The following is a 25,374-nucleotide window of genomic DNA, read 5'->3' as shown; positions in this document are numbered from 1 at the left end:
GCGGAAAGTTTGGACTGATCCAAAGTTCACCAACTTACTACATACACAGGGAAAGTAGCTTATTTGTTCAACTTTGTGCAAAAAAATTCACATTTACGTTATAGAAATGGCCAGCTGTGCATTTACTAACAGATGAGTGGATGTATGGTACTTTTTACAGGGTTACACCTCCTTACTTCTGTGTGTGCATGTGCTGGTGAAAATGCTATGAAACTGTAAAATCATACAAGTGGTGTCCAACTCAAAAACAGGCTAGCTATTCATTTTATGACACTTTAGGTTGGGGTTGGTAACATTTTTCTTCCTGTATTTAAAGGCTGCACAACAGGACCCCAGCTGATTGTAATAACTCTACTGTTAGTATTGCTCCACTCTGAATGAAGTTTGCACCAATGCCAAGAGGAAAACCAGCGCAAATATTACTTACTTTTTTTTCCAAAAACAAAAAGTATAGTAAAAAAACAAAAAACAGAAAGACACAACAAATCATGTGCTTCACAAGCATCCACACGTCATTCAAATACACAGGAAAAAAGAGAGATAAACAAAACAACTAAAAGGTAGCACAACAAACAGCCTACTGGAAACCACGTCATCACAATCAGACAAGACGACTCACAGATTTTAAAGTAACGAGGATTCAGATAACTTCACTGTTTTAAATCTAATAGTGTTCGACTGTACGAACCATCTACTGTATGCTGAAGCTTTCAAAGACTCGAAGAAACCAGAACGACACCGTCTCTGACTGAACACATCAGGCCTCACCGGGGCTACGCACGAATGTCTTTTTGTGATATTTTACTCCATAAAGAAATAGCTGGATTGAATTTAATATTCTTTTTTTTTCTTTTATGTAGATTTCTTATTACACCAACTCATGGAATAACACCAACATCCACGAAATAACACACTAAGGCCTGAAATCCCGAATTTCAGAAACAAGGAGTCACTGAAGCATTTACACGTAGGGGTAAGCGGGAGAGTTTGCCAAAGGGAGAGTAAACATCCATCACTCCATACAATGTTATGACCACCTTACAACAATTATTACTATTACTTACCATAACCTGCAAGTGTTTTGGTTTTCTTTCACTTTGACCTTTATACTAACATCGATTTGGAATGTCTGACCAATAAACTCCAATCTTTAAATACTGCGTGTGCTTCACTTTAACATGAAAAAAAAAATGAAATACTTGAACTAAACTCAGCCTGCTCAACATAAAACTAGTATGTAACGACAAAACCAAACATGGTCAATAGGGGCGATATAAGGAGACAAAAGCCCGACATGTTGAAGCTCTACAGGCTTTACAGGTAGAATTTAAAAACAGCTATTAGACTTTTCCTGAGAATGTAAATAAATCGACTTATACTGTCAAAAAGATCACCAAAACAAAAACTCCATATTTCTGTTTTTTAGAATATTCATTTTAGTCGGTTTAACTTTCTTTTTCAATCAAAAAAAAGGAAAGAAAAAAAGCAGAGAAAGATGATGAGTTTCTTTACTGGTATTTAAGCATAATTAAAAAAAAAAACAACAACTCAAAAGGTTACTTAAAATGTACCATAACCTTTAAGAAATAGGTAGTTTGATCCAATTAATTTCTTGCTGTAAGTTAAAAAGCAACCCCTGTCACATCTGTATGTAAATATGAAATAGCTTTGGTCGCTAACAGATTGCTGCGGTTGCTAGTAGTTTGCAAGGAAGATGCTAACTTGTCTACAAAAACTGTCTAACTGCTATCTGAGCTGTGGTGAAACGGAAAACGTTAGCCTTTAAAATAAAAGTTGTGCCTCAGCGGTGCAGCCAACATGTTTCAAAAGGCAGAACGTTCCTGGTTAAGTTGCACTTTTTCAAGTTTTACTGCTGCTAGGTCAATAGTTAGCGAGCATTTGCATACAAGTCAGCATCTTCAATGCAAACTAAATTTGACCTGCTAGCAACCAAAGCAACCACAAGGGAGGTTTTTGGTGTTGCACCCTTTTTTTTTTTGAGTGATTTCACCTGGTGACTATTGGCAATATCCAGGAACCACTTGCTAGCCCGTTGGAGAGTACATATTTTCCCCTTGCGATCTGTGGATCTTTCACATCTGTGAGAAACAGCTTGCATGACTTGGTCAAAATGAAATAAAATCTGCCTCTAAGAGCTCTTAAGTGACATATAACGAGCTAGTCAGATTATTAGAGCTATACTGCTAGCTATAATTGCTAAGAAGATTTTAATATCCTTGGATAAAGCCAAACTATCTGTTTCAGCTTTAGTTTCTGGTCTTTTTGCTAATTCAAGCTAACTGGCTGCTAGCAAAGATTAATTTTATAATACCCTATATATAACCCTGAAGCAAGAGAGTGAATTAAGGTGTTTCCCAAGATGGTCAAACTATTCCTTTAATGGGAAATAAAAAATTCTTGACATTTGTATATAAGAATTTAGCCAAACAGCTAGTCCATTACATCAGCTGAGAAATAACTGTTTCAGCATTGGTGATCTTCAAGGCTAATAAAAGTAAAGACCCTTAACAATATAGCTGTTTCAGTCCCTTAAATATCACATTAAAGATCATTAGAAAATTTACAGAGTGACATTGGAGACCACCTACTCAAATAAACTGAAGATGCTCAGGGGACTGGGTCTACCTATTTTAGGCTATGTGTCTCTGTTGGAAAACAACACCGACCAGCTACAACTGAGCAGCATAAAACAACAGCAACATTTTTTGCTTTTTAAAATAACTGTTGATTTAAATGTGAACCGAGTAAAATAATGAAATCCCAGTACATTTGCACCAAAAACATGACTTTTACATTGTTCTGTTTGAGTTCAGCATTACAGTGTTATAATGACGGGCACCTAATTCTGAATTGTGTTCTTAATTGATCCCTTTTTAGTTCTCCCACTCAGCCGCCTGGCCTACTCCTCTGTCCTACATGGGTTCGTCGTAGTTGTAGGTGGGAGCTGCTGAGTACTGATTCTGCTGCATGGCGCCTTGAGCAGCCCCCATGGCGGCCTGCTGGGCTGCCTGCTGGACATGGGGGTTCTTCCAGGCACCCGTAGCCCACTCCTCCTGGGCTTTACCCAGGCTGCCACCACTGCCGCGGTAGAAGTTATGCACCTAAAAAAAGACAGAAAGGAGAAATGGGATTCAACATGAATTTTACTCTCTATCAAGTATGACTTTTACTTTTTTAAATTTGTAAAATTGACCAAATTACCATAAAGAAAAGGTGACTTTTATTATTTGTCTGTAGTGGCACCTCATTTTTTTGTGTCATGACCACATTATTGGCAACATTTACTTTCCAAAGAGCTGTTCCTAAGCAATTCTAGACCGAAAAAGATATATTTGAGACTTACACTCCCAATGCTTGTCATGTTTAAATAATGTTATACCTGCTGTAACGCAAGAAATTCCCAGCTTATAATACTAAATGATATCATCCTATATCTTAATGACGTTCTTAATGAAGTTGACGCACCTTGTTAAGTATGTGACAATTCTGCAGTGGGATATTTATGATTATTTACTACTTTAATGTTGCATTTTAAATACACTAATATCTTGTTTTTGTTGAATTTATACCAATATGAAAAAACAATAATGAAGTGGATGAAAAATCATCACTATGCTGCGGCCCACTTAAAAACCAGAAAATCCCATGAAGCCCACCCGATCTTAGATCTTCTGATCGAAACACAAGGCAAACTGATGTATTTCTCTGAAAAATGTATTAAAAACATAAACACAGGCTGTTGGCTATTCATTGCTAATCCTACCCAGTCTTAAGCAAAGTGTTAAGGCCAATCTGTGACCCGCCTGCCTGGGACACAAACTTTAATACAGGAGCGGTAAATTCAGGTCAGAGTAATGAGCACTATCACAACATAACCAACTGTTATTACCGTTTTTACTTCACTTTTTATATGAATAATAAATTTATATAAATATGTAATGGTACATACTTGCAAGTAATTTCAAACTGAATTTCTGTCGTTCCTGAGGCCCCTCTTGTAATATCTTTGCTTTGCTGTGCTTTACTAAAATCAAAAAGATAGTTTTCACAATCATCTAGTTTTTTGTCACAGTTTATTGGACAAAAGAGCTGAGTGCAGATCCAGAGCTGTGTGTTTATGCCATCTAGTCATGACTACCGATTGATTTATGTAATGTCCATGTGGGCAGGCACAGCCAAAGGGGCATCGGACCCTCAATGACAATAAGTGACATCAAGACAAAATAACTCCTGGTGTTGCTATTTTGGGACCCGTTAACTTGGGATCCACAAAGTGAAGCAACTACCAATGAGAGCAAAGAATACCGCTGATTGATATATGAGGGTGTGGTGATAGATGGACAGCATTCCCATGGTAAGAAATTGCCACAATGACTTAGCAGGTATAGTTAAAACACTAGAATAATAGCCTTAAAGAAACAACAGATTCTAAAAGGTGGATGCTTCACACACATCTTTAATCCTGCAGCACAAAACAGTCACACCTTGACCAAAGCTTTAACGTTAGAACTCGGGATTAGCATCATCAACTTAGATGCCACCAATCATGAAATATGGTCACAATCCCCTCTTCTTTTCAAGAGTTGTGGCTTCAAATGTTTTTGCAGAACACTCTGATGTCATAGTGAAGTCAACCTTCGACATTTTGTATAGAAAACGTCATAATGTTATCCTATTAAACCTTACTGTAATATGTTGTCAAATACAGAGTTATAGAAACACCCCCCCCCCCCCCCCCAAACAAAACAAACAAAACAAAAACAAAAAAAACAGCCACAATAACCTCTGATCACCAAGTTCTAATAAGTACTTGGGCCCCTCATGGATTCCTTGCATTCACCAAAAAGGGATTTAAAAACAGCCTGAAATAAATAAATATCACCTCCAAAAATTTCTGTTGCTAGTGCAAATGGATCAAATGTCATGTTATCACTGCTTCCCTTTAAGTGGGAAACGGCGCTGGCATTATAATACAAGCTAATTATTCAATGCTACTTGGACTGGATTGCTATCTTTCACTTGATAATACCAGCACTGATTGATCTAATAATTTCTGTGACCAGGTAGAAATCTGTCACTCACCTTTGAGAGGGCGATGAAGGATAAAACAGCCACTGCAGTGAACATGATGGTGGGAATCAGCATGACCACAGCTGAGCCAATGTTGGTGCTGAAGAAGGTGATGGTGGCCAGCCAACCGCTGAAGAAGAAGCACAGAAGAATCATCATATGCTCACAATACGCCATATTTAAATAATACATTAAGCTTGATAATTCTAGATAATTCTGATATTGGATTTTTAAGATTGATACCAAAATATTTAGAGACTATTGTTAGAAGCTGTGAATTACTAATCTATGCTGTGCCTAAAGCCTGATGTAGACTTCTGCAGAAAATCTACATCCTAACTTTACAACCAGAAACCCCTCTTAACCCTACATCGCAACCCTCCATGCCATTGAGCCAGCATATAGATACATTTCTTAAAAGCTGAATGTCAGGTTACAGTGTAGAGTTAAAAAGAGTTTTCAGTTACAACGAAAGCTACAGCATAGATTTCCTGCCGAAGAATAATTCAGGCATGATTCTGTTCGGATCAGCTGGTTGTTGTGTTTGTGGAGTTCAAAACAGCCTGATCAAAATGGAAGTTGTAGAGAGCCTTGTGCTGGACAAACTCTGTGTTTTCCTAAAGGGTGTCTCCTGGGGTTGCTGTAGCTCAGGAGGTATAGCAGGCCGTCTGCTAATGGTGGTTCGAACAAAAAGGATTTACAAGGGGTAAAAAACTGCTTGTATACCTGCTTTTTAATATTTCCCATTTCTCTTCAGTACATTAACGTTAAAGAGAGGTTGAGTATATTACAGTATACTTATGTGGTGGTGGAAAACCCAAACACTAACTCTAAACCTAGGTGATGGGAATATAGTTATTTCATTTATTAAATTATTTTCCCATATCTTGGCAATCAGGGAACAAAGAAAACAACCATGCATCAAAGTTAATCATATTTTATCACCAAAAAAATGATTTAAGAATTAGGAGTTAAAGTTTGATGGCTTAGACCTCAGAAGGATAATGAACCTCTTTAAAGCCTCATTGGTTTAGAAAAAAATTATTTTTTGAATGAAAGTGTATGCTTTAGATTAGATTACAAAGTATACCCCTTGATTCAGGTGCTTCTAGAATCATCTTTAACAACAATATAAGACAAGAAATAAACTCTATACATGCCAGTTAATTTCCATTTCATCTGTACACATTACTTTTAATAAACCAGTACAAACTCTTACCACACTCCCCAGCCTGGAATGCCAACAGTCTGGATAATACTGATCACCACCTGGGCCATGAAGACGAAGAAGAAAGCCATGAAGTTGAATGAGCTGTCTGTCCTGCGTGGAGAGACTAATCGTCAGAAACGATCTGATTCAGCGGAACAGCAGGAAGAAGTGTAACTCAGAGGGAAACACGCTTACTTCAAGGCCTTGTAGATGGGCCTGAACCAGCACACGTAGGAACAAGGGGTGAAGAGGATGAGCCACAGGATAGCCATGCCAAAGTTGGTAGCTCCACCGCCTCCACACATCCATGCCAGGCAACCAATCAGATTAACAGCTAGCGTGGCACTATGCACTATCAGCGTCACAGAGAGGAAGAATGACAAAAACATAAAAGAGTGAGGAAACAAACAAACAAACAAAAAAAACGCTACAGCAAACACCCCGCAGGCTCCATCATTACTCATAACTCAGCAGGATTTAATCACTATGAAGACCAACAACTACACACTGCCATATTTCCAGTTCTACATTCAAGACTTAAACTACAATAATAAAATATGATATAGAGGTGCATTTTATTCAGCACACCATTTCCACCCAACATAACATATACTCTAAACTCTTTTCACCAGACTTACATTTTTGCTTTAAATAGCAGCACCTATGTGATAATGAAAAACATACCATAATACTCATGTGACTGTAATTATGTACAAATTATGTTCTTCATTAATGAGTTAAGAGTTAGTGGATCTCAGATAATAGTGGGGAATAAACAAAGAGCATAAATGTTTTTGGAAATTATTCCTATCGTTCACTATAAAACTGTACAATAACTCCTCTTTCTGTGACAGGTGACACCTGTCAAGCCTAAGATTGCACACACATACTTCTGTATTATATTCTAAGAGTTATAGCATACATTAGAGGTGAATGGAACAATCCAAGTATCAATACTATCAAATATTGGTATTGGATTGTAACTTTGTTTCACGATGTACCATTTTTCATTTTGTACCCCACTGATTTGTGTAAATAAATTATTTTCTTGGGAAATTAAAAAAATATAGCTGAAGTCCTCATTTTCTGCCCGTGGGACCTCAATTGGGCTTCAGATTTGTAAACAGTTTGTCAGTCAAATCACAAACCACAAAGTAAATCTGTGAGCTAAATCATTTTCGAACTTTACCCCTCAAAATAAAAACCACGGTAAAATGAAAACGGTGGTTATCTGGCTCTGTGACATAATGTGAGACCGGCCAATCTAGTTTCCCAGCTGCACGGAGTGTTTGCACTCTTTAGTTCTCATAATATTTTGGGTAAAACAAAGCAGCCCGGCATGAGGAGGAAGAGAAGTAGACAGGTTAACGGGTTACAGCTAGATGCATGCAAATACCGACTGCTTCCAAATGCAAAGAAAATAAAAAGCATTTCCTGCAGGTACACTCACAGATCCAGAGGTAGTAGAGCCTCTTGCACATAGTGCGGTGTTGGTCTGGGATCTCGTTGAAGTCTTGGTAAAAACATGGCTTAAGGGGGATGAAGCGAGGAAGGGGAGGGAAGTTGTTTTCTAGGACACAGAGACATGATTCAGTGCTTCACATCAAGAAGAAATCAAGTCAAGAGAGGTGCATGAGCTTTTATTCAACCTTTATAAAAGGGGGAAGCTCACCTGCCATGATTCACTGCTTTCCGCCACTTGTAAACCAGGCACACAGAGTTCTTCAATCTCAGCTCCCTTGAAAAGCAAACTGCAGAAAAGGAGAGAAGTGCATGATTAAGTGCAACATCACTTACTATCCCGGCCCTGCTTGTAAGCAACAGGCCACAATCACTGCAATAGGAGTCTTTGACATCCTGACACGATTTGGAGAGAGGAGGTACCCATGGTGGTACCCAGCCTCCAGAGGAGCATCAGATAGACTGAGATGAACCAGTTTTCTTGGTCACATATTTTAGCGGTGTAATGCGCGCTCCAGGACACAGTGTGGCCTTGTCGTGATCTCGAATGCATATCCTTTGGGATTCAAAATAGGCGTTTGAAAGGCCTATTGAGCTTAAAGGCTGGATTATATAGACGTTACTCTCTGTTTATCGCGTTCTCCTTGCTAAGCAGGCCATAATCAACTACCTTCCATATTTAACTGTGTTAGAAAATCATATTTGTAGCGCACGTCATGGTGGACGCATGGTGTATTGAAGGGCATCTTTCTGGCACAGATAAACCAATCTATGCCACGAAAATGCTGTCTGGCTGAAGTTGCTTTTATTCATTGTGAATCGCCGGCTGTCTTAGACGTGTATTTCGTTCGGCTGGCGGCAGTGATGCTGCAGTGGGGTAGTGCATTGAGATTACAGGCGATGGAGAAGCGTCCTTCAGCCTGCGCGACAGGCTGCTGCATCGGGGCTCTTGTTCATCATCCGGACGTCGAGCAAGTCGAGCACAAACTCCTCGCAGTAAACAGCCCGGCCTACAAATTTCGAGGTTTTACCGAAGCTAGAATCCGCTAAAATAAAATAAAATAAAAAAATCCAATATTTTCCCTCCCTCTCTAGCTGGAGACCAATGAATGAAAATGCGATGTCCTACCTCCGGTTCAGTCCGTGAATGTCGCTAGAATACCTCCGTCCGTTTAAATTGCATCCTACGATTTCATCTGTATTAAAATACAGTGGCCGAAACAGCTAGATCTGGCGCTAATCACACGAAAATGTCGCGTATTTCCTCAAATGATGGGGTTGGGAGTAAGAGGCGGGCACGTGACGTATGGTCTTTTCATTACGTACATACCGGCCCCCTCCTCGACGCTGGGTTGTGCCCGGCCGGGTAGGACCAGGGCCCTGGAAAAACAATGGATTTGTTGCTGACCTGACCTGACCAATCACAAAGGAGAAATATTTTAGCTCTTAACCAATAGGTTGACAGTGTTAAAAATCAGAGGAGGCATTACACAACCTGACCTGATTGGCTGCCTGTTATCAGCTACTTCCATAATAAAGATACCGCTTTACTAGTAGTATAAATACATTTCAATGTACAACTCTTTTCCCAGTAGTGGTAGTAGTAGTAGTAGTTTTTAATATATATACAAGTGCAATAAAATAAAAACAAAATAAAACAAAACAAAATAAATAAAAACACACTTGATAAGTAGAATTACTTTTTTTGTAATTTTGCATCTGTACACCAAGATAATGGATTTCAATTCAATTGATTCAGGAACTTTTTATATGTACCCCCTATTTTCAGAGGGTCGAAACATGTACAATTATACAACAAGTTATTTGATGATTAGATGAGGTCTGTTCCCTCGTTATTCCGTGCATTTAGTAGCAGTGCACTGACATGCTCAATACGAAGTCTAAAAAGATGTCGCTGCAAGCAAAGGAGACACTCATTAAACAGCTGGCAAATCCTCTCAAGGGAGGAAGTGCAGCATTTGGTTATAAATTCTAGACTTCGGGCACCAGCTGCAAAATATTTTCATCCAAAAACAATAGTATTATAGTACCTTTACCTGAGGTACAACAAGTTAATATGGACTGGATCAATTCTCTTGTGCTTTTCTCCTATGCTTGACTACAAATTTGCTTCACAGTAAGTTAAGTTTATTCCAAAGAAACCACATAATCAGCATGGCTGAAATTGCTGTGTGCAATTAAAATACTTATCAAGCTGAAAAGATACTAAGGAGTAGTAAATTATTTATAAATGACTTATTGATCACTTTTATACCAGGCTGCGAAACAATTCCCTCATGTGACTTGATTAGTATTATTAGAAACTGGGAAACCATAAGCAACCAAGGGATTTCTTTTATTCAAAGTACATATTCTGCTAACTTGAACAGGGGTTTCAAACTTAAATGCGCTGTGGGCCACTGCTGGCACTGTCATCTCATGTGAGGACCATTTTAGTGTTCAAGTAGTACAAAAAACAAACAAACAAGAAAACACCCACAAATATTTCTGAGTTTAGTGTTTGTTGTATAAAAATCTACGGAAAGACCAAAAGACAGTAGTCTATTCCACAGGAAATGTTTGGTTTTCTTGAAGGAATTGGTCTGGTAGATTATTTAATTCTATTTAAGAGTAATTGATGGATATAACATGTCTTTGAAAACAGATTTGAAGGAAGGGAAACAGAAAGAAAAGGCTGAGGTATACCCAACTACACAAGAACTGGACTGTAGAACAGTGGCAACAGGTCAGGAGAGAGAGGTATAGCAGACAGCCACCTGGAAAACACAGTGGTGTTTGGGATCTTCGCAAATTGATGGAATAATGAACACAAAAAATACCATCAGATTTTGATCCACCACATATTACCATCTGGAAAACATGTGATTCAAATCAAACAGTGGATCACTATTAGTCATAGACTGGCCTTCCCAGCGCCTGGACCTCATCATTACTGAAGCAGTGTGGGAAGATCTTGAGAAAGAGTGGAACAAAAGGCAGCGAACATTCAAAAAAGACCTCTGAATGCCCTTCAAGAAACCTGGAGAACTATGTCTGAAGTCTGCTTAAAGAAATGATAAGAAAGCTTATCAAAGAGCGTTCAGGGTGTGGTGAAAAACTGATATGTTTATATCAAATATTGACTTTCAAACGTATTAGAATGGTCCAAAATCTTTTTTTTTCTGTACTTCAGTGTACTGTATGTTTGCATATATCTCACTAAATCGGTGTGCCTAATAAAATACAAAGATATGAATGGCCTAAGACTGTCTATCGTGCCACCCCAGCAGCTGAAGCACTGTTTAGTTGCTACTGTCAAACATTAGATGGCTCTCTGAAACATCGGTACAGTTGGTCTCATGAATCCTGCCTTCGCGTGCCCTGTGCAATGTTAGACTCCAGGTAGAATAAACGTTTGTTTTTTTTTGTTTTGTTTTTTTTTCTTCTTCTTTTGGCCTGTCCCGTTTGGCTCTTTTGCCATCAGAATTGTTGTCTAAAGGCAAAGAAAGATGCCCAACGGATTTACTTTACCAAACTGACCATCCCAGCCTTGCCGTAATGGTCCATTTGATTCACCTTTTATTGTTTATTTTATTTTCACTTACTGAATACGGGACAGACTTGACTGGGGGAAAGAAGGGGAGAAAGAAAGAGGGAAAGAGAAACAGCTGAGAAGAGGGACGGGGGAGAAGGGCAAAAGACAAAAACCAACAGAACGGGCAGAGAAAAAAAAATGCATATATCAATCACCTGGATCACCTGCTGAGAAAGAAAAAAGAAAGCAAGCAGAAGAGAACAAGAGTAATAGAATAAACAACATCACAATGATATATGGGAATATGACAGTAAATACTAAATGTTAAACATTATTGTGCAGCACATAAGATCAACAGAACACAGTGTGCTTTGAGGTAGGAGCCAAAAAGGGTGTAGTTTGTGGGTGTGATCACCCGTGTGTACACCTGTGAGCATGGACGCGCTTGTTTTTTGTTTTTTTAAAAGGTTCCTTCATGTAATAATCTGCTAGAGGGTGTGGGGGGGCCACAGCCCCGTCCTCCAGGGCGTGAAGCAGGTGTGGAGGAGATCAAAACTCCAGACATCCAGAGGCCCCCAGAACACAAGAGACCAAGGAAGACCAACAGAGGGGCAGCTGCGCCACTGTCCCGGAAAGAGCTGAGGAGAGTCCCAGATGAGGGCTCACTCAGCAGCCGCGGAGCAGAAGCCAGGGGGAGTTGCAGTGACGCGCCCGTGAGCTCCGCCGGCAGCCAGCTGCGCCTGAGTGACCGAGCCCCAGGCCGAGAGGCCGGGGGCACCCCACCTCCGAAGTGGCCCGAGCGAGCCCCAGGCTCCAGGCCCCGATAAGCGGCCGCCAAGGAGTGAGCCGGTGTGTACCTGGACGCCCATCCCCGGACACAAAGAACCACCAACGCACCGATGTCTGAGGGGGTCCGCCACTGGCAGGGGAAGTGGTGGTAGGGGGAGATAGGCCTCCAAACCTTGGAGGGCCTGAGATGTCCCCAGAGAGGTGGCGCCTGACACCCAACCTGACATATAGACACAGACATACAGGCACACACAGATACAAACATCCATTCCCACCCTCATGCTCTCATATGCACTTACTCCACACTCAACCAACGTGGAGACAGACATAAAGAGACGTTGTACACACGATCACACTCCCCAAGCGTACTCTACAAACCGGGTCTAGGTGCCCCCGCCCCTGGAGGGGGGAACTGCACCCAGACCCAGGTGGTGTTTCCCTTTTCCCTGCGGTGGGGGGAGGCAGACCGCCCCGACTCCGCAGCAGCAGGAAGGCTCCACACTCCAGACCGCAGTCGGACGGCCAACTCCTCCTCCTAGTCCTAGCCCCCCTGCTCCAGCAGGTCGCAGAGAACGGGGGTGAGAGAAGACTCCGAACCTCCCTCCACCCGCTCATTGTAATGTTGATGCATGTGTGTTCTAAGGTGCATTTAAAACCCAGGAGGGCTTGGAGCTACCTGCCAGAGAGCAGCAGGTAAGCGCATGGTCCCTCCTGCTAGAATAAACGTTTTAAAACAGCAGACCGAATACACATTGGCGTTTATGCGGAAATTAATTTTGTGCTCCGTCTTTGTCTCAGACTGCCTCGATAGCACGGCTCACACGCTTTCTCAGCTGCACATCTGTCTGATGTGTTTCGTATACGGTTTCCAAAAGGCAGAACTGTGCTTGAACGCAGCAGTGCCTGAAGCTAACGCTAGCTTTCCCTTCAGTGCTATGAGTTAAGCAAGACTGAAGGTAAGGGCAAAAATTATATTTCTAAACAAGGTCTGTCAAATTTAACTCATACGAGTGCCACAGTGATGTATTCCCAATACATACGGGGACCTGCAGTAGTCCGACAAGGCTTTATTTAGTGAAGAGCGGCAGTTATGCTCTCTTGTAGTGGCTCAGCTAATGTTAGCTACTCAGACGTCGCTTTCTTTGCATAATATTAGTAACCAAATACAGAAAGGTAAGACTAACATTACAAATCAGCATTAGTAACTATAATTGAACTGTCATTTTTGTCCTAATATTGACTTTATAAAGATTGTATTAAACCAAAACAATCTAACTTAGCAAAAGCTAAAGTATGTAATTGTTCCAGTAGATGAGCTGAATTTAGCTAGTGTCCTAGTTTAGCAAACCAAGGGTGAGGTGTAATGTCAGCGTTTGCATCCCAAGCAGAACATCTTTCAAAGTAAAAGAAAAAAGGCAGCGAGATGCCACACTGCCACAATACTCACCAAAAAGCTAAATGTTAAATTATAGCATCCTCTTTGATGTGAGGATTTGAGTGAAATAAACTACAAGAGCCTTGATAGTTGAAATATTTCAATGTGTGAGGATTAAAAACTTAGTCATTATTGACTGCAGACTTGCATAAAGCGGAAACCTAGACCTTGGCCGTGTGCTATCTTATCTCTTTGTACACAGTGCTGGGAATGCAGCCACCGCTGCCACCTGAAGCAGTCAGAGAGCTGGTGTGCTCTTGCCTGCAAAGAGACCCCGTAGCAGCAGACCTGCGATGCAGCCTCTTCGTTGCTGCCACTCAGAACTACAAGAGAGACTCTTTGCTTAGACCATTCCCTCCTCGTTACTTAAGTGGTGACAATAAGGAGTTTGAGGAGTTGGTGAGTGCTAAAGTGATTGTCAAAACCTCTTGAAGATCCTAGATTATAGTCACTGGTAGCCTATGCTTGCCTAAGTGCTCCTCAGTTTAATCATACAAGCTTTAACCAGCCTCAGGGGTAGGGTCAAGATCACCAAACCAACAGCAGCAGCGCCTCTGTAGTTCAGCCATATATTCATTCACTCAGGTGACTGATCAGAATGATCACCAAGCCTATGGACAGAGGTATCCTAGCACAAGGACACTCATTAACATGAAAAGGGATACAGAGCTTTACATGGCAACTAGAAAAAATAACATACATGCACACATCTACACAAAAGGGGAAGACAGAGGGATGGCAGACTCAACAGTAGAACATAAAATGTAGCTACTTCAGAAAAATTCCCAGCAAGTAATCGGTATCAACTCTCAAATCCACTACCACTCATATAGGCTGACCTATGATCCTGTGTTGAATGAGTGGGAAGAAACAAGAATTGTTTATTTTCAGTTGCGATATGGTCTGCTAAGATAATTGAGAGAACTGATCAAATGTAACATGATATATATCCACTCGGTGGCAGTGATGTGCTGTTAATGGTAGCTTCATGCCAATTATTACTCATAGATGAATTTGTGATCATTTCATGTCTTTGGTGTCTTCTCACTTTGAGAGACGTGTGTAAAAGAGACATTTGAATCTGTTTGTGGTAATATGATAAAAGAAAGGAGTTTTTCCTTCTCCAGCTGGCAGATGTGAACTCGTTGCCTGGTGTGAGAGAGCTGGTGAGACTACGACCTGGAGAAGCAGATCATCATTTGGCCCTCGCACACTGGATTCTGTCTTCAAAGAGCTTTGCTGTAAAGACACTACAGAAGGAAGAGGTATGTTACAGGCATAGAGAGATAAACCACAAACTTGCACAGCTTTCTTCTTTGCTCAAGCGTGTTTCTCCGATCTTCACTAGTACGCCAAACTCTGCAGCCTGACGGAAAATGAAGGGATGTCTGCACCCGTGCCAGACTTCCTCTTTGAGCTGGAGTACTCTGATCAGATGAACGCGAGGTTTGAGAGGACGAGGGAAGGACGAGATGTTTTCTATGCTTTCCACGGGAGCCGCTTGGAGAACTTTCATTCGATTATTCACAACGGCCTACACTGTCACCTCAACAAGGTCAGTGTACCGAAACCTTATTTAAAAAATTGTTTTTTTACAGATCATGAGGAGCAAGGCAAGTTTAAGAGGATGCTGAAGGGCTGGAGTGTAAATCAGAGTGATACATTGGGCTTACATGGACATTTTTCATTGCAGAACTCGGTGTTTGGAGAGGGGACCTACCTCACTAGTGACCTCAGTATGGCTGTCCTCTACAGTCCCCACAGCAGCGGCTGGAGAGAAAGCATTCTAGGTCCACTGCTGAGCTGTGTCGCCTTGTGTGAAGTCATTGATCATCCAGATGTTAAATGCCAGGTGAAGAAAAAAGGTATGTTTAACAGTCGGGTAAAAGCAGTATGTCTTCAACATGGATTCCAAAGCTATGAGGAGGCAACAAAAAAGTGACAGTTTATGAAAACACCTGAGCTGTCAACAATTAGCAATAAGACATATGGAGTAAAGAGGTCAAAAATGTGTGCATTTGTACATATATGACGGGTCACAGTTTTTAAATAAGAGTGAATCAGAGAGACTGGGAAGAGAAAAGGAACAGAGCAAATAATGGGAGACATAATTCGGTGGAGTGAGCAGAACCAGAGCAGAAATGGGCGAGGGACTTGATGGGTGAGTGATGTTAGATAGGGATAACTTCGAATGACACGTCATGTAACAAGGCTGTAACAGAATTAGTATTTGTTGTTTGATACTTGAGTCGTGATACTTCACATAGCAGATAATAATACCTAACGATCAGCCAGCATAAGATGGAGAAAGAGAAAGGTGATGGGGATCTGGGTGGTGCTGATGGGACCAAAACAGCTGTGGGTACCAAGCCTGCACTAATGATCATGTAGACGATGCACAGTGATGTTTTTAAGTCTCTTTGCTTGCATAAGATCCACCAAGGCTCCTGTGCTAACTTGGTTAAAACAAGGTACTTTTATTGCTTAAATACCTATATACACTTCCATCCATCCATCCATCCATCCATTTTCTTCCGCTTATCTGGGGTCGGGTCGTGGAGGCGGCAGCCCAAGCAGAGAAGCCCAGACCTCCCTCTCCCCAGCCACCTCCTCCAGCTTGTCCAGAGGAACACCAAGGCGTTCCCAGGCCAGCCGAGGGATATAATCTCTCCAGTGTGTCCTGGGTCTGCCCTGGGGCCTCTTCCCAGTGGGACATGCCCAGGACACCTCACCCAGGAGGCGCCCAGGAGGCATCCTTGTCAGATGCCCGAACCACCTCAACTGGCTCCTTTCAATGTGGAGGAGCAGCGGCTCTACTCTAAGCCCCTCCCGAATGGCCGAACTTATCAACCTATGTCTAAGGGAGAGGCCAGCCACCCTTCAGAGGAAGCCCATATCCACCTCTTGTATTCGCGATCTCGTTCTTTCGGTCACTACCCACAGCTCGTGACCATAGGTGAGGGTAGGGACGTAGATCAACTGGTAAATTGAGAGCTTCGCTTTTACACTCAGCTCTCTCTTCACCACAACAGACCAGTACACTGCACCAATCCGTCTGTCGATCTACCGCTTCCTTCTCCCGTCACTCATGAACAAGACCAAACTCCTCCAACTTGGGGCAGGAACCTGTCCCTGACCCGGAGTACACTTTTTCCATTTACTCTAACTTAGCCCTCAAAACACTTACAAGTCACTTTCATTCATTCACACACACATTAATGCACTGCTTTATTCTCTTGTCTTTTAAGCACTTTTTACCTCTTACAAACACTCACGTGGATGCACTTTGTCCAGTATCTTGGACAGGGACACTTGGACCAGCCCACTGGAGTATGCATGCAATCTGCTCTCCTGATTCACAGCTGACCTCCACTTATCAGGAAGAGTGAGGACTTAATGTCCAGACAGGCTAGAGTTAGGGAAACAGAAAAATTCACTGTTGCCAAAAATACCAATTCAGGGAGTCACAAAGTACTGCAGAGAGTACTCGTGGCAGCGATAATGCTCTTATATGATGTAATATGACACGTTGTGGGTAAAAACAAAGTGGCCTACACTTTGTCTTGAATTTATTTCGGACCTTTATGCCTCTCAAAACACTCAGTAACTGCATAAATCTTTCCAGGAATGTTCTACCTGCTTATTGCTCTTTAAATCAGAACCTATTAAAGCCTTCCGCTCATTTTTCATTTCAGATTCTGAAGTTGTAGACCGCCAGCGCTCGAGGGCAAAGAACAGTGAAGGAGGGGATGTACCACATAAATACTTTGTAGTCACCAATAATCAGCTTTTACGAGTCAAGTACCTGCTTGTTTACTCTCAGCAGAGGCACCTGTCCAGGTAAGACTTTTCTGGGACAAATGATGCAGTTTGCTTTTGTGTACTGGTGAATAGGCAACATTAGACCTAAAAATGCTTTCATACAGAACAGGATTGGCTGACAAATCAGAAATTCAATGTGAAAGTTGTGGAAAGGTCACATTTATTTGAATGTCCTCCAGCACGCAGTCTCAGTAATCTGATTACAGCCCACTAAGAGCAAAGAAGAGAAGCAGAATACAATTTTTTAAACTTGTTTTTATCTATTTTACTCATTCATTTACTAATTCAGATTAAATAAAAGAGAGTATAGTGTTGAGTAGAGACAACTTTCCTTTGAAGAGTATCTGGGCTTGGCCTTAGAGTGAACTTCAGTGTAGAGCTGCTACTCCTCCAGTTGATGTGGTGGATGCTTCCTGGGTGCCTCCTATGTGAGGTGTTTCAGGCATGTCTACCCAGGAGGCGATCCCAGGATGGACCCAGGACATTCTGGCAGTATTTTTTCTATTGGCTGTCTTGGGAATGCCACAGAGCTAGAGGAGGTGGCTGGACCAGGAGTGGTGTAGGCATCTCTTCTTAAACCCAGAGCTGGATGGACGCGAGTAGCCACTTGAAATAAAATAAAATAAAATAAAACAGGGTCCAGATCCAAGGTGTACTTTACCTCTTGCCCAATGTCAGATTGGCTCCAGCTCCGCTGTGACCCTCATTTAATGAGTGGTTAAGAGAACTGACAGATAAATAATCAATAGCATGAAAGAAAATGAAAATGTTTACTTGTTTTCATCCCGAGGTTTGATAGTTCGCTCTTCTGTGCTGATGGTCACCGTGCTTTTCTGTTTTTCTTCCTCAGACATTCCCGCAGCCGCTCGTGGCTCCTCAGACACCATTTTGCCATCATGATGAGTCTCTACCTTCTGCTGCTTGTATTCATCGGTGCCTTAAACTCCAACACCTTTGTATCCTTTTGGAACAGACTATTCAGGTGAAACGACAACAGGACACATGGCATGGATGTTTCTAATCCACAGTGCCTTCCTGCCAAGATGTTGGCTGAAGGCATGAGAAGAAGAGTTTTATGCACCTTTCTACTGTTTTCTCTTATAGTTCTTTGCTTTGTTTGCAATATGTAATGTAATATAGTCATCATTACTGTAAGTGCAAGATAACATATCGTTTCAGATGGGAATCTTGTTATATATTGATTTTAATGAAATCTGTATGAAGATCTTTGTTGATTTTAAGACAATTGCAGTGTTGCTCCTTGAGTTTGAATGATTCAGTAAATAATCAGTTTTATAGTTAATCTCTGTTACTGTGTTGTTTCAGTCCTCCGAGGACACAACGATGGAGATCATCCTGTTTAAATAATCAGTGTGTTTTGATTTTCTCTCTCTGGTTTGATGTGCAGTGAACTCCTCGTTAACTGAGCCATTATTATCACTAATCAGTTTTTCTGGCCTTAATGATAAACTGAAATTCCACTTTTAAATTCTTAAGATTGTCATTGTCTGTATTTTGGAAATTAATAAATTGGGATGTTTTTAAATCTTTTGTTTTTAAGTGTAGATCAAATATAGTGGTTTTTATTTTAATGTATACATTCGGTTTTGGGGACTGCGGCGTTGTAGTATGGATCAGTAGATATTCAGGGTTGTCATCTAAAACCACTGATCTCTGAATCATCAAAACATAAAAAAAAAGGTACCTAACTCGTGGAATGACAGTTTCATGTCTACAGTAGCTAAAAACTTGGAATCTTTCGATATATGTTCTTAAAAATTTGAGGAAACTGGAGATGTGGATGACAAAAGAAGAAGTGGCAGACCTAAAAAACAAACAAACAAACCCTCTAATGCAGATGAACAGTATCTGAGAGTCATGTCCTTAAGAAATATGAAACAATTCCAGCAAAGACCAGACACAGGATCTGAGAGATGCAACTGGCCCTTCAGCTGATCCATCTACTGTTCATTGAAGCCTGATCAGAAATACTCTCAGTGGAAGGTTGGCTGTCATGAGGCCATTCTGAAGGAAGGAAAATGGGGACGTTAAATTACACAAGAGGTGGACTGAAAATCAGCGGCTTGGTTCAAATCATTGTCAGTATGTATGGAGGTCAGTAGAAAGGTACAACCGTGAGTTTCAGCTATCTGTAAGACATGGCAGCGGCTCTGTCACGGCTGCATTTCAGCCAGTGTTGTTGGAGGTCTTGTTAAAATTTCTAAATTGAAACCAGATTTGATCCACCATCTGGAGTGTGTCTCATTTCTTCAGCATGACATCGATCACAAACGCAGTGCCACTGCAGTAACAGCGCACCTGGATAGAAAAACGTACAATAAAGCACTATCAGTCATGGACTGAGCTAACTATAAAGGTGGCCCAGGAAATAATGACTTTTATTCCCTGTGTCTTGGTGCTGTACATCTATGTATTTTTGCACATTTTGATAAATGATTGCACTTATGTCCCATATTGATAACAAAATATAAAAAAGTGAGGGGTGGCTCAAAATCTTTCACAGTGCACATGCTTTTTTTTCCATACAGCATAAAAAAAGTGTTAAAGCATCAGGTTAAAATGAATTTGAAATACTAACATCTCTAATGTAAACAGTGTTTACAGTGCGAGGCACCTCTTTCGAACAGTGCGTCGTTTCTATTGTTCTCAGCTTTTCGTGTTGCATTCAAACATGGGTTACCTCTAACAGGGGCAAATTTATTACTGCTGGCACACAGACAGTCCTCTTTTAACTGTGGTACTTTATCAGTAAGAAAAAAGTGAGAGTGATATATGGGTTTGATAACACAGGCGGCCTGCTTTGGTGACCGATCCTGTTTTCCTAATAGATACCCGATGTGCTGATGTGTGTGTATTAACAGCCCGAGAAACGCGCAAAAGAGAATTTTTTTGTTTGGTTTTGTGGAGCGACGATGTAAAGCAAGACTTTAGCTTAAATCGGGGTTCTCATTAAGAAATGAAGACAACCAGGAGAACACTTTGTGTCAATAAATAATTTCATTTACTCATAAATAACCGATGGCACAGTGCTTTCAGTCTTAGTTTTCGTTTCCTCAGGTGTACTTGTTATGCTGCACAAATCTCTGTACTTTAATTAAACATCAGATATTATTCCGATGTCTCGTTACGTCACGGATGCAGCTTACTAACAAGTTTGAAAGAAGATGAAAGACATTGCAGGCCATTGTTTTGGTTTAAAAACCATTCCCGTCTTGCGAAATCCTTCAGATAAACTGCTTCTGTTCATCAGAAATGGCTCACATTTGAAGGCCACAGAACAAACTGCCCATTGTTGGTCCACACTTTATTCCCTTTATGTACAGGCTTCATTATTGCTGCCTCATAAACTGTCTGTTATTCAATAACCATCAACTGTGAGGGGGGCAGCAGCCGTAGAGGGAGCTCAACTTGTTTATCAGGAAAAAACTCCCAAAATGAGAAGCAATCAGAAGAAAGGGAATCTGTATTATTCCACTAAATGTTTGTGCCTCACACTTTGTTTTCTTCATAAAAAAAATTCATGCATTAACAATTTAATATTTCCCTGTAAAAGACGTGTATTGTGCAGGACTGAACTTGAGGCAGGTCTGCAGTCAGGTATGATGTTTGTTATCTTTGCCAACATTTGCTCCAAAACTCCAAAACCCTCACTTACAGATCGAGGCCAGAGCAGACCTGTCAGAGAGTACAATCAATCAATCAATATTATATTTCTATAGCACATTTAAAAAGGTCAGTGTCCATCAAAGTGCTTCCTACAAGGTAGCCAAGCAGATTACAACAAAAGGCAACAAAAACAGTTAAAACAATTATAGTTACAGTGACAGTTACAGTTACATAGCACAAATGCAGACCAGGTGGAAGTCCAAACTAATTTGCTTCAAAAGCTAGATGGAACAGGCGAGTTTTTAAGCGTGATTTAAACGTTCAACACAGTCCACTGGATGGTTTTGCAAAGCAGGAAAATAATGATGTCTTATATAAAATGTTTTGCTATACATGATGCCTTGCTGCAAGCATTGCTACACACAAGTGAAAAGGTGTGGAAAGCATTCAAACACCTCAGAAACTTGTTTGATAAAGAAGTAAAATCTCTTTTTGTTGTTATTTTTGCTTTTATCTGTTGATTGCAATGTACATTCATTGCCTACTTCATTAGGTATACTTGTTCAGCTGCTCGTTAACACCAATATCTAATCAGCCAATCACATGACACCAACCACATGGAGCAGGTTGTCTTTACCCTGCTTGGTCAAGATGACCTGCTAAAGTTCAAATCAAGCGTTAGAAGGAGGAAGTGAATTTGCTCTGAGTATCTCAGCGCTCATATGGTGGGGTCAAAATTTGGCATAAACTGCACAAATGAATCATGAATCCATCCTGAGTTGGATCAACAGTTGAAGCTGGTGGTGATTTGATGTTTTCTCAGCACACTTTGAGCATTTTTAAATGCCATAGCGTACCAGGTACTCCTGCTGCTCATGTCCATCCCTTTATAATCACAGTGCACCAATCTCCTGATGGCTCTTTCCAACATAATAAAGCTCCATTTCAGAAACCTCACATCATCTCAAACTGCTTAAGAGCATGACAATGAGTTCAGGAATAATTGCAGCATCTTGTCAAATCTGTGCTATAAAGAATTAAATTGGTATTAACTAAAAGTGGGTCCAAAGCAGTATTAGTATAGTGTACCTAATAAAGTGGCTGGTCAGTATATTTTATGGCAGTAGACTGACTGATACAGATCTATCACATGTTTGTGGGCTCTTTTTATGCAGTGGATTTACTGGTCTGGCCAAAAACTGCAGGTTGTTTGTAAAGTATTGTGTTAGTTTGTGTTTTATAAATAATGTGTTTACTGCATTTGTATTTTATAGCTGAAACTGTAAGAATATGGATTAGAATATTCAATCACTGGTAATGATATCCAGTAATTTGAGATCTAATTAAATAATTGACACACAGGTGACAGAGAGAATCTGACATATGTTTACTTAGCAGGTAGGTTTTCATGTTGTGGTACATGAATTAAACACTTATGGTGACACACAAGTTCATATAAGATACAAGAAAACACGTAAAAACAAACAGTGATTATGCCAACTGTCTAACGTCATATAAAGCAATGCACATCACTGGACAGCATTAATTAACAGCTAGAGTAGTGCAGATCCAGCCTGGTAATCCCCATAAATAAATAGAGCAAAGTCAATACATGATGGTATAGAATTTAAAAAAGTAGAAGGTTTTAATCTTGATTTAAATTGCAGGGGGCGAAAAGTAATTGTTGATTAAGTAGTTTTGAGATATTCACAGGGTTTAAACATAGCTGCCTTTCTTCACATTTTGCTACAAGTGTTCCTCTTGGTTTCTTCTTAGCTGGATGAGCTCGGACAGTCCGGGATCAAGCACACAAAATGCCCCTCGCAGTTACTCTGCAAAGAGAAAAAAAGACCGTGTTGGATTCAGAGCGCAATGAAGAAAAAAAAAGAAAAAACAGGGAAAAGTTTGGTTTTTATTATTATTGTTTTTCCTTACCTGGAGGTTGTTGTGGCATATGGGACTGTGAGGTGCAGTCAGGTGATTGTGCACACACTTTCCAAAGTGTTGCAGACAGGTGGAATCGGACGGGGCGCAGGTCTGAGAGCACGATGGACGCTTCAGCAGCAGACAGCTGGAGCAGGACGTGTGCTGGCAGGAGCCCTGGCACTCTTTATTCTGCAGAGATGTAGACCTACAGACGAGGAAATTCTGATTATTGCTAAAAACAACAAAAACAACGTGGCATTAAGAGGATGGAGAGGGGGCTCACCTGGCAGAGCAGATTGCAGAGGGGTTGGCCTGGCAGTACTCCTTGGTGCACTCTGGTTGGCAGCTCTCTGCATCCAGCTGTTCAATCACTGCACAGATTTAAAGAAATTACGAATGAGAGTCCCGCATTGTGGAGTCAGACTTTAAAAAAAGACAGGAAAACTGTAAAAGGTCTGATATCGTATTGATAACGGTGACACTTCTTTTCATCGGGGACAGATAAGATGAGTAATTATGGCTGAGGAACCTTTGATTCAAAGGAAGCCTTGACCACACTATCAGTCTTCACAGCTCATAAACCAGATTTTACCGCACCAGCACCATTCCCACTACACAGACTTACAGTCAAAGAATCTCACCAAGTGCATTTTACGCGTTTAGAGAAGATTTTAGCGCCTTTGTAGTTCCCGCCAACTTTATTTCCAGAAGGAAGAGTTAAATATTGCATTCTTGCTTACAGAGCCTTCTTTTAATTAGCATGATGGTTTCTGTACATGTGAATAAATCAGAACAACTCGATAACTTTTTTGTGGTGCTGTAAAACTTTTCATTTCCCCACTATTGCATTTCACGAGTGATTAAAGCATCACCCGTGGATCTGATGCGCAGTGGCTGCTTGTCATCATTTTAGAGTAATGGTTACAATCTCACCTGCTTTGCAGATCCCTTTGCGTTCTGCGTCTGGTTTGGCAGCTGCCGAGTCCTGAAAAACGCACACCAGCCCCTCGTCGCACTTCCCCAGGTAGTCCCACGTCCCCCCGCAGGTCTCCCCCTCCGTCTTGGCGCACACGGGGCAGCATCCGCAGACACCCGTCGTCACGCCCCCTTTACACTGGAGCTTCAGCGCCCGCCGGGAAGAGCAGTGTATCCGCTCGCAGGGCGGGCACTGAAGGGCCCGAAGCTGCTGGGTGTCCACGGGGGACGCTTTCTCCAACCCGAACACCCCCAACAGCGCACTGAGAAATAGCAGCATCCGCATCGTTGATAGACCTGACGTTATCCTGAGGGGAGAGCGCCTGTCTGCACCTTTTATATCCCCGGGCACCCCGGCATTGTCACACCACATGCTTCGTAGTTTATGAGCCACAACCTCCTCCCACCACCACCAGCCAATAGATGGATGGATTTAGTCTAAAATATACGGTTAATTATCCCCACGTCTTATCTCCACGCTATCAACAGTGCGATTTTGTTTTGAAACAAGTCTTCCGTCCGAACATTGTTAGATAAACTCGGATGAAGGTGAATTCGGAGTCACATGACCTCTGAAAGGGGCAATTCGGTGTGCACCTGTAATCAGATAATGTCCCATTTCCCAAAAGAACAAAAGGTTTAACAAATCAGCAGGTTATCTCATCCGGACGCCTCACAAGGTTCTTAGCTGAATGAAAAATCTCGCAGGTTGTGTGCATGCCAGTAAAATATGGCCGCACTCACTGGGTGTCTGTCAGTTGACATTGCAGCTGCTGTATGTCATTTCTTTCCTTTTGAAGAGGGAAACATCTGCTTAAAAGTAGGACAAACTGCTGCAGAAACATACTTAGTCCTCGGCAAGTCACAAAAAGGTAAATTGTTTTGTGTTATTGTAGTTTATGCTGCAGTTAACATATTAAAATTAGCCGCTTTGGATATTAAACCCGTTTTGCATTACTTTTTATTCAATTTTTGAATGAAAAAAAGGCCCACAATAACCCCAGCCACAAGAGATATTTAATGACTTTACTTTGAGGAAATGTTCTGTGTAAAATCCTGGAGGACAGAAAAGGATTTCTTTAGCTTTGGCTCTTAATATGCTCTATGTTCATTTGGATCCATACGAACTGTTAGTATGATGGTCCACAAACGAGAAACATAGCGAATTGGAAACACGTCCAGGTTTACTGAGTGCAGAGAAACAATTTAATAAAGGAAGATAAAACTACAATTAAAAAAAATATGAAGAGGCTAGACATAATGCACACAAGGTGCATTACAAAAGGAAGGTAAAGACCCTACAGTAATGCAGATAAAACCCCAGCAATCAGATGACCCCCCTATGAGCAAGCATTTGGAGACAGTGGGAAGGAAAAAAAAAATCCCTTCTAACAATAAGAAACCTCTGGCAGAACCAGGATCGGGGAGGGGTGGCCATCTGAGAGACCAGTTGGGGACGAGGGGAGGAAGACAGGACAAAAGTGAAAGAGAGCCACAGGTTTA

At 41.2% G+C, this 25,374-nt stretch overlaps 3 protein-coding genes across 5 annotated transcripts; 1 reads left to right on the top strand and 2 right to left on the bottom strand.

Moving 5' to 3' along the window:
- Window positions 1-148: 148 nt before the first annotated feature.
- Window positions 149-9,102, bottom strand: scamp5a (secretory carrier membrane protein 5a). Its single transcript, XM_085412490.1, has 7 exons — window positions 8,892-9,102; window positions 7,974-8,052; window positions 7,752-7,871; window positions 6,497-6,653; window positions 6,311-6,412; window positions 5,104-5,221; window positions 149-3,122 (listed from the first exon to the last, which is right to left on the bottom strand). The coding sequence occupies exons 2-7, from the start codon at window positions 7,978-7,980 to the stop codon at window positions 2,934-2,936; spliced, it is 693 nt and encodes a 230-aa protein (XP_085268616.1). The 5' UTR covers window positions 7,981-8,052; window positions 8,892-9,102; the 3' UTR covers window positions 149-2,933.
- Window positions 9,103-12,567: 3,465 nt separating this feature from the next.
- Window positions 12,568-19,061, top strand: parp16 (poly (ADP-ribose) polymerase family, member 16). 3 transcript variants are annotated; one of them, XM_085412488.1, is made up of 8 exons: window positions 12,569-12,779; window positions 12,885-13,042; window positions 13,724-13,920; window positions 14,649-14,786; window positions 14,870-15,076; window positions 15,215-15,386; window positions 17,217-17,361; window positions 18,194-19,061. In XM_085412488.1, the coding sequence occupies exons 3-8, from the start codon at window positions 13,732-13,734 to the stop codon at window positions 18,327-18,329; spliced, it is 987 nt and encodes a 328-aa protein (XP_085268614.1). In that variant the 5' UTR covers window positions 12,569-12,779; window positions 12,885-13,042; window positions 13,724-13,731; the 3' UTR covers window positions 18,330-19,061. The 3 variants fall into 3 exon arrangements, with proteins under 3 accessions (XP_085268615.1, XP_085268614.1, XP_085268613.1); XM_085412489.1 differs by lacking the exon at window positions 12,885-13,042 and having other exon boundaries at window positions 12,568-12,779; XM_085412487.1 differs by lacking the exons at window positions 12,569-12,779; window positions 12,885-13,042 and adding an exon at window positions 13,119-13,259.
- A 3,308-nt stretch (window positions 19,062-22,369) lies between these two features.
- LOC146665053 (uncharacterized) lies at window positions 22,370-24,244 on the bottom strand. Its single transcript, XM_085411086.1, has 4 exons — window positions 23,830-24,244; window positions 23,180-23,267; window positions 22,906-23,101; window positions 22,370-22,802 (listed from the first exon to the last, which is right to left on the bottom strand). Exons 1-4 carry the CDS (start codon window positions 24,242-24,244, stop codon window positions 22,743-22,745), a joined length of 759 nt encoding a protein of 252 aa, XP_085267212.1. The 3' UTR covers window positions 22,370-22,742.
- Window positions 24,245-25,374: the final 1,130 nt, after the last annotated feature.

This window comes from Rhamphochromis longiceps, linkage group LG7, assembly GCF_057381845.1.
Source record: "Rhamphochromis longiceps isolate RC_006_pf linkage group LG7, R_longiceps_female_GT1.1, whole genome shotgun sequence".
In the NCBI taxonomy this organism is placed as follows: domain Eukaryota; kingdom Metazoa; phylum Chordata; class Actinopteri; order Cichliformes; family Cichlidae; genus Rhamphochromis; species Rhamphochromis longiceps.
The sequence above is the reverse complement of the archived record's forward strand: the minus strand, read 5'-3'. Positions and strand labels throughout refer to the sequence as shown.

Coding starts and splice junctions, on each gene's coding strand:
- scamp5a (XM_085412490.1), bottom strand. Junction 6,654..7,751: donor GCTCTACTACCTCTGGATCT/GTGAGTGTACCT, acceptor TGACGCTGATAG/TGCATAGTGCCACGCTAGCT. Junction 6,413..6,496: donor CCCATCTACAAGGCCTTGAA/GTAAGCGTGTTT, acceptor CTCTCCACGCAG/GACAGACAGCTCATTCAACT.
- LOC146665053 (XM_085411086.1), bottom strand. CDS start 24,244: ATGTGGTGTGACAATGCCGGGGTGCCCGGGGATATAAAAGGTGCAGAC. Junction 23,268..23,829: donor CAAAGGGATCTGCAAAGCAG/GTGAGATTGTAA, acceptor AAATCTGTGCAG/TGATTGAACAGCTGGATGCA. Junction 22,803..22,905: donor TATGCCACAACAACCTCCAG/GTAAGGAAAAAC, acceptor TTCTCTTTGCAG/AGTAACTGCGAGGGGCATTT.
- parp16 (XM_085412487.1), top strand. CDS start 13,202: ATGTTAGCTACTCAGACGTCGCTTTCTTTGCATAATATTAGTAACCAA. Junction 15,077..15,214: donor TACACTGTCACCTCAACAAG/GTCAGTGTACCG, acceptor TTTTCATTGCAG/AACTCGGTGTTTGGAGAGGG. Junction 17,362..18,193: donor CAGCAGAGGCACCTGTCCAG/GTAAGACTTTTC, acceptor TTTCTTCCTCAG/ACATTCCCGCAGCCGCTCGT.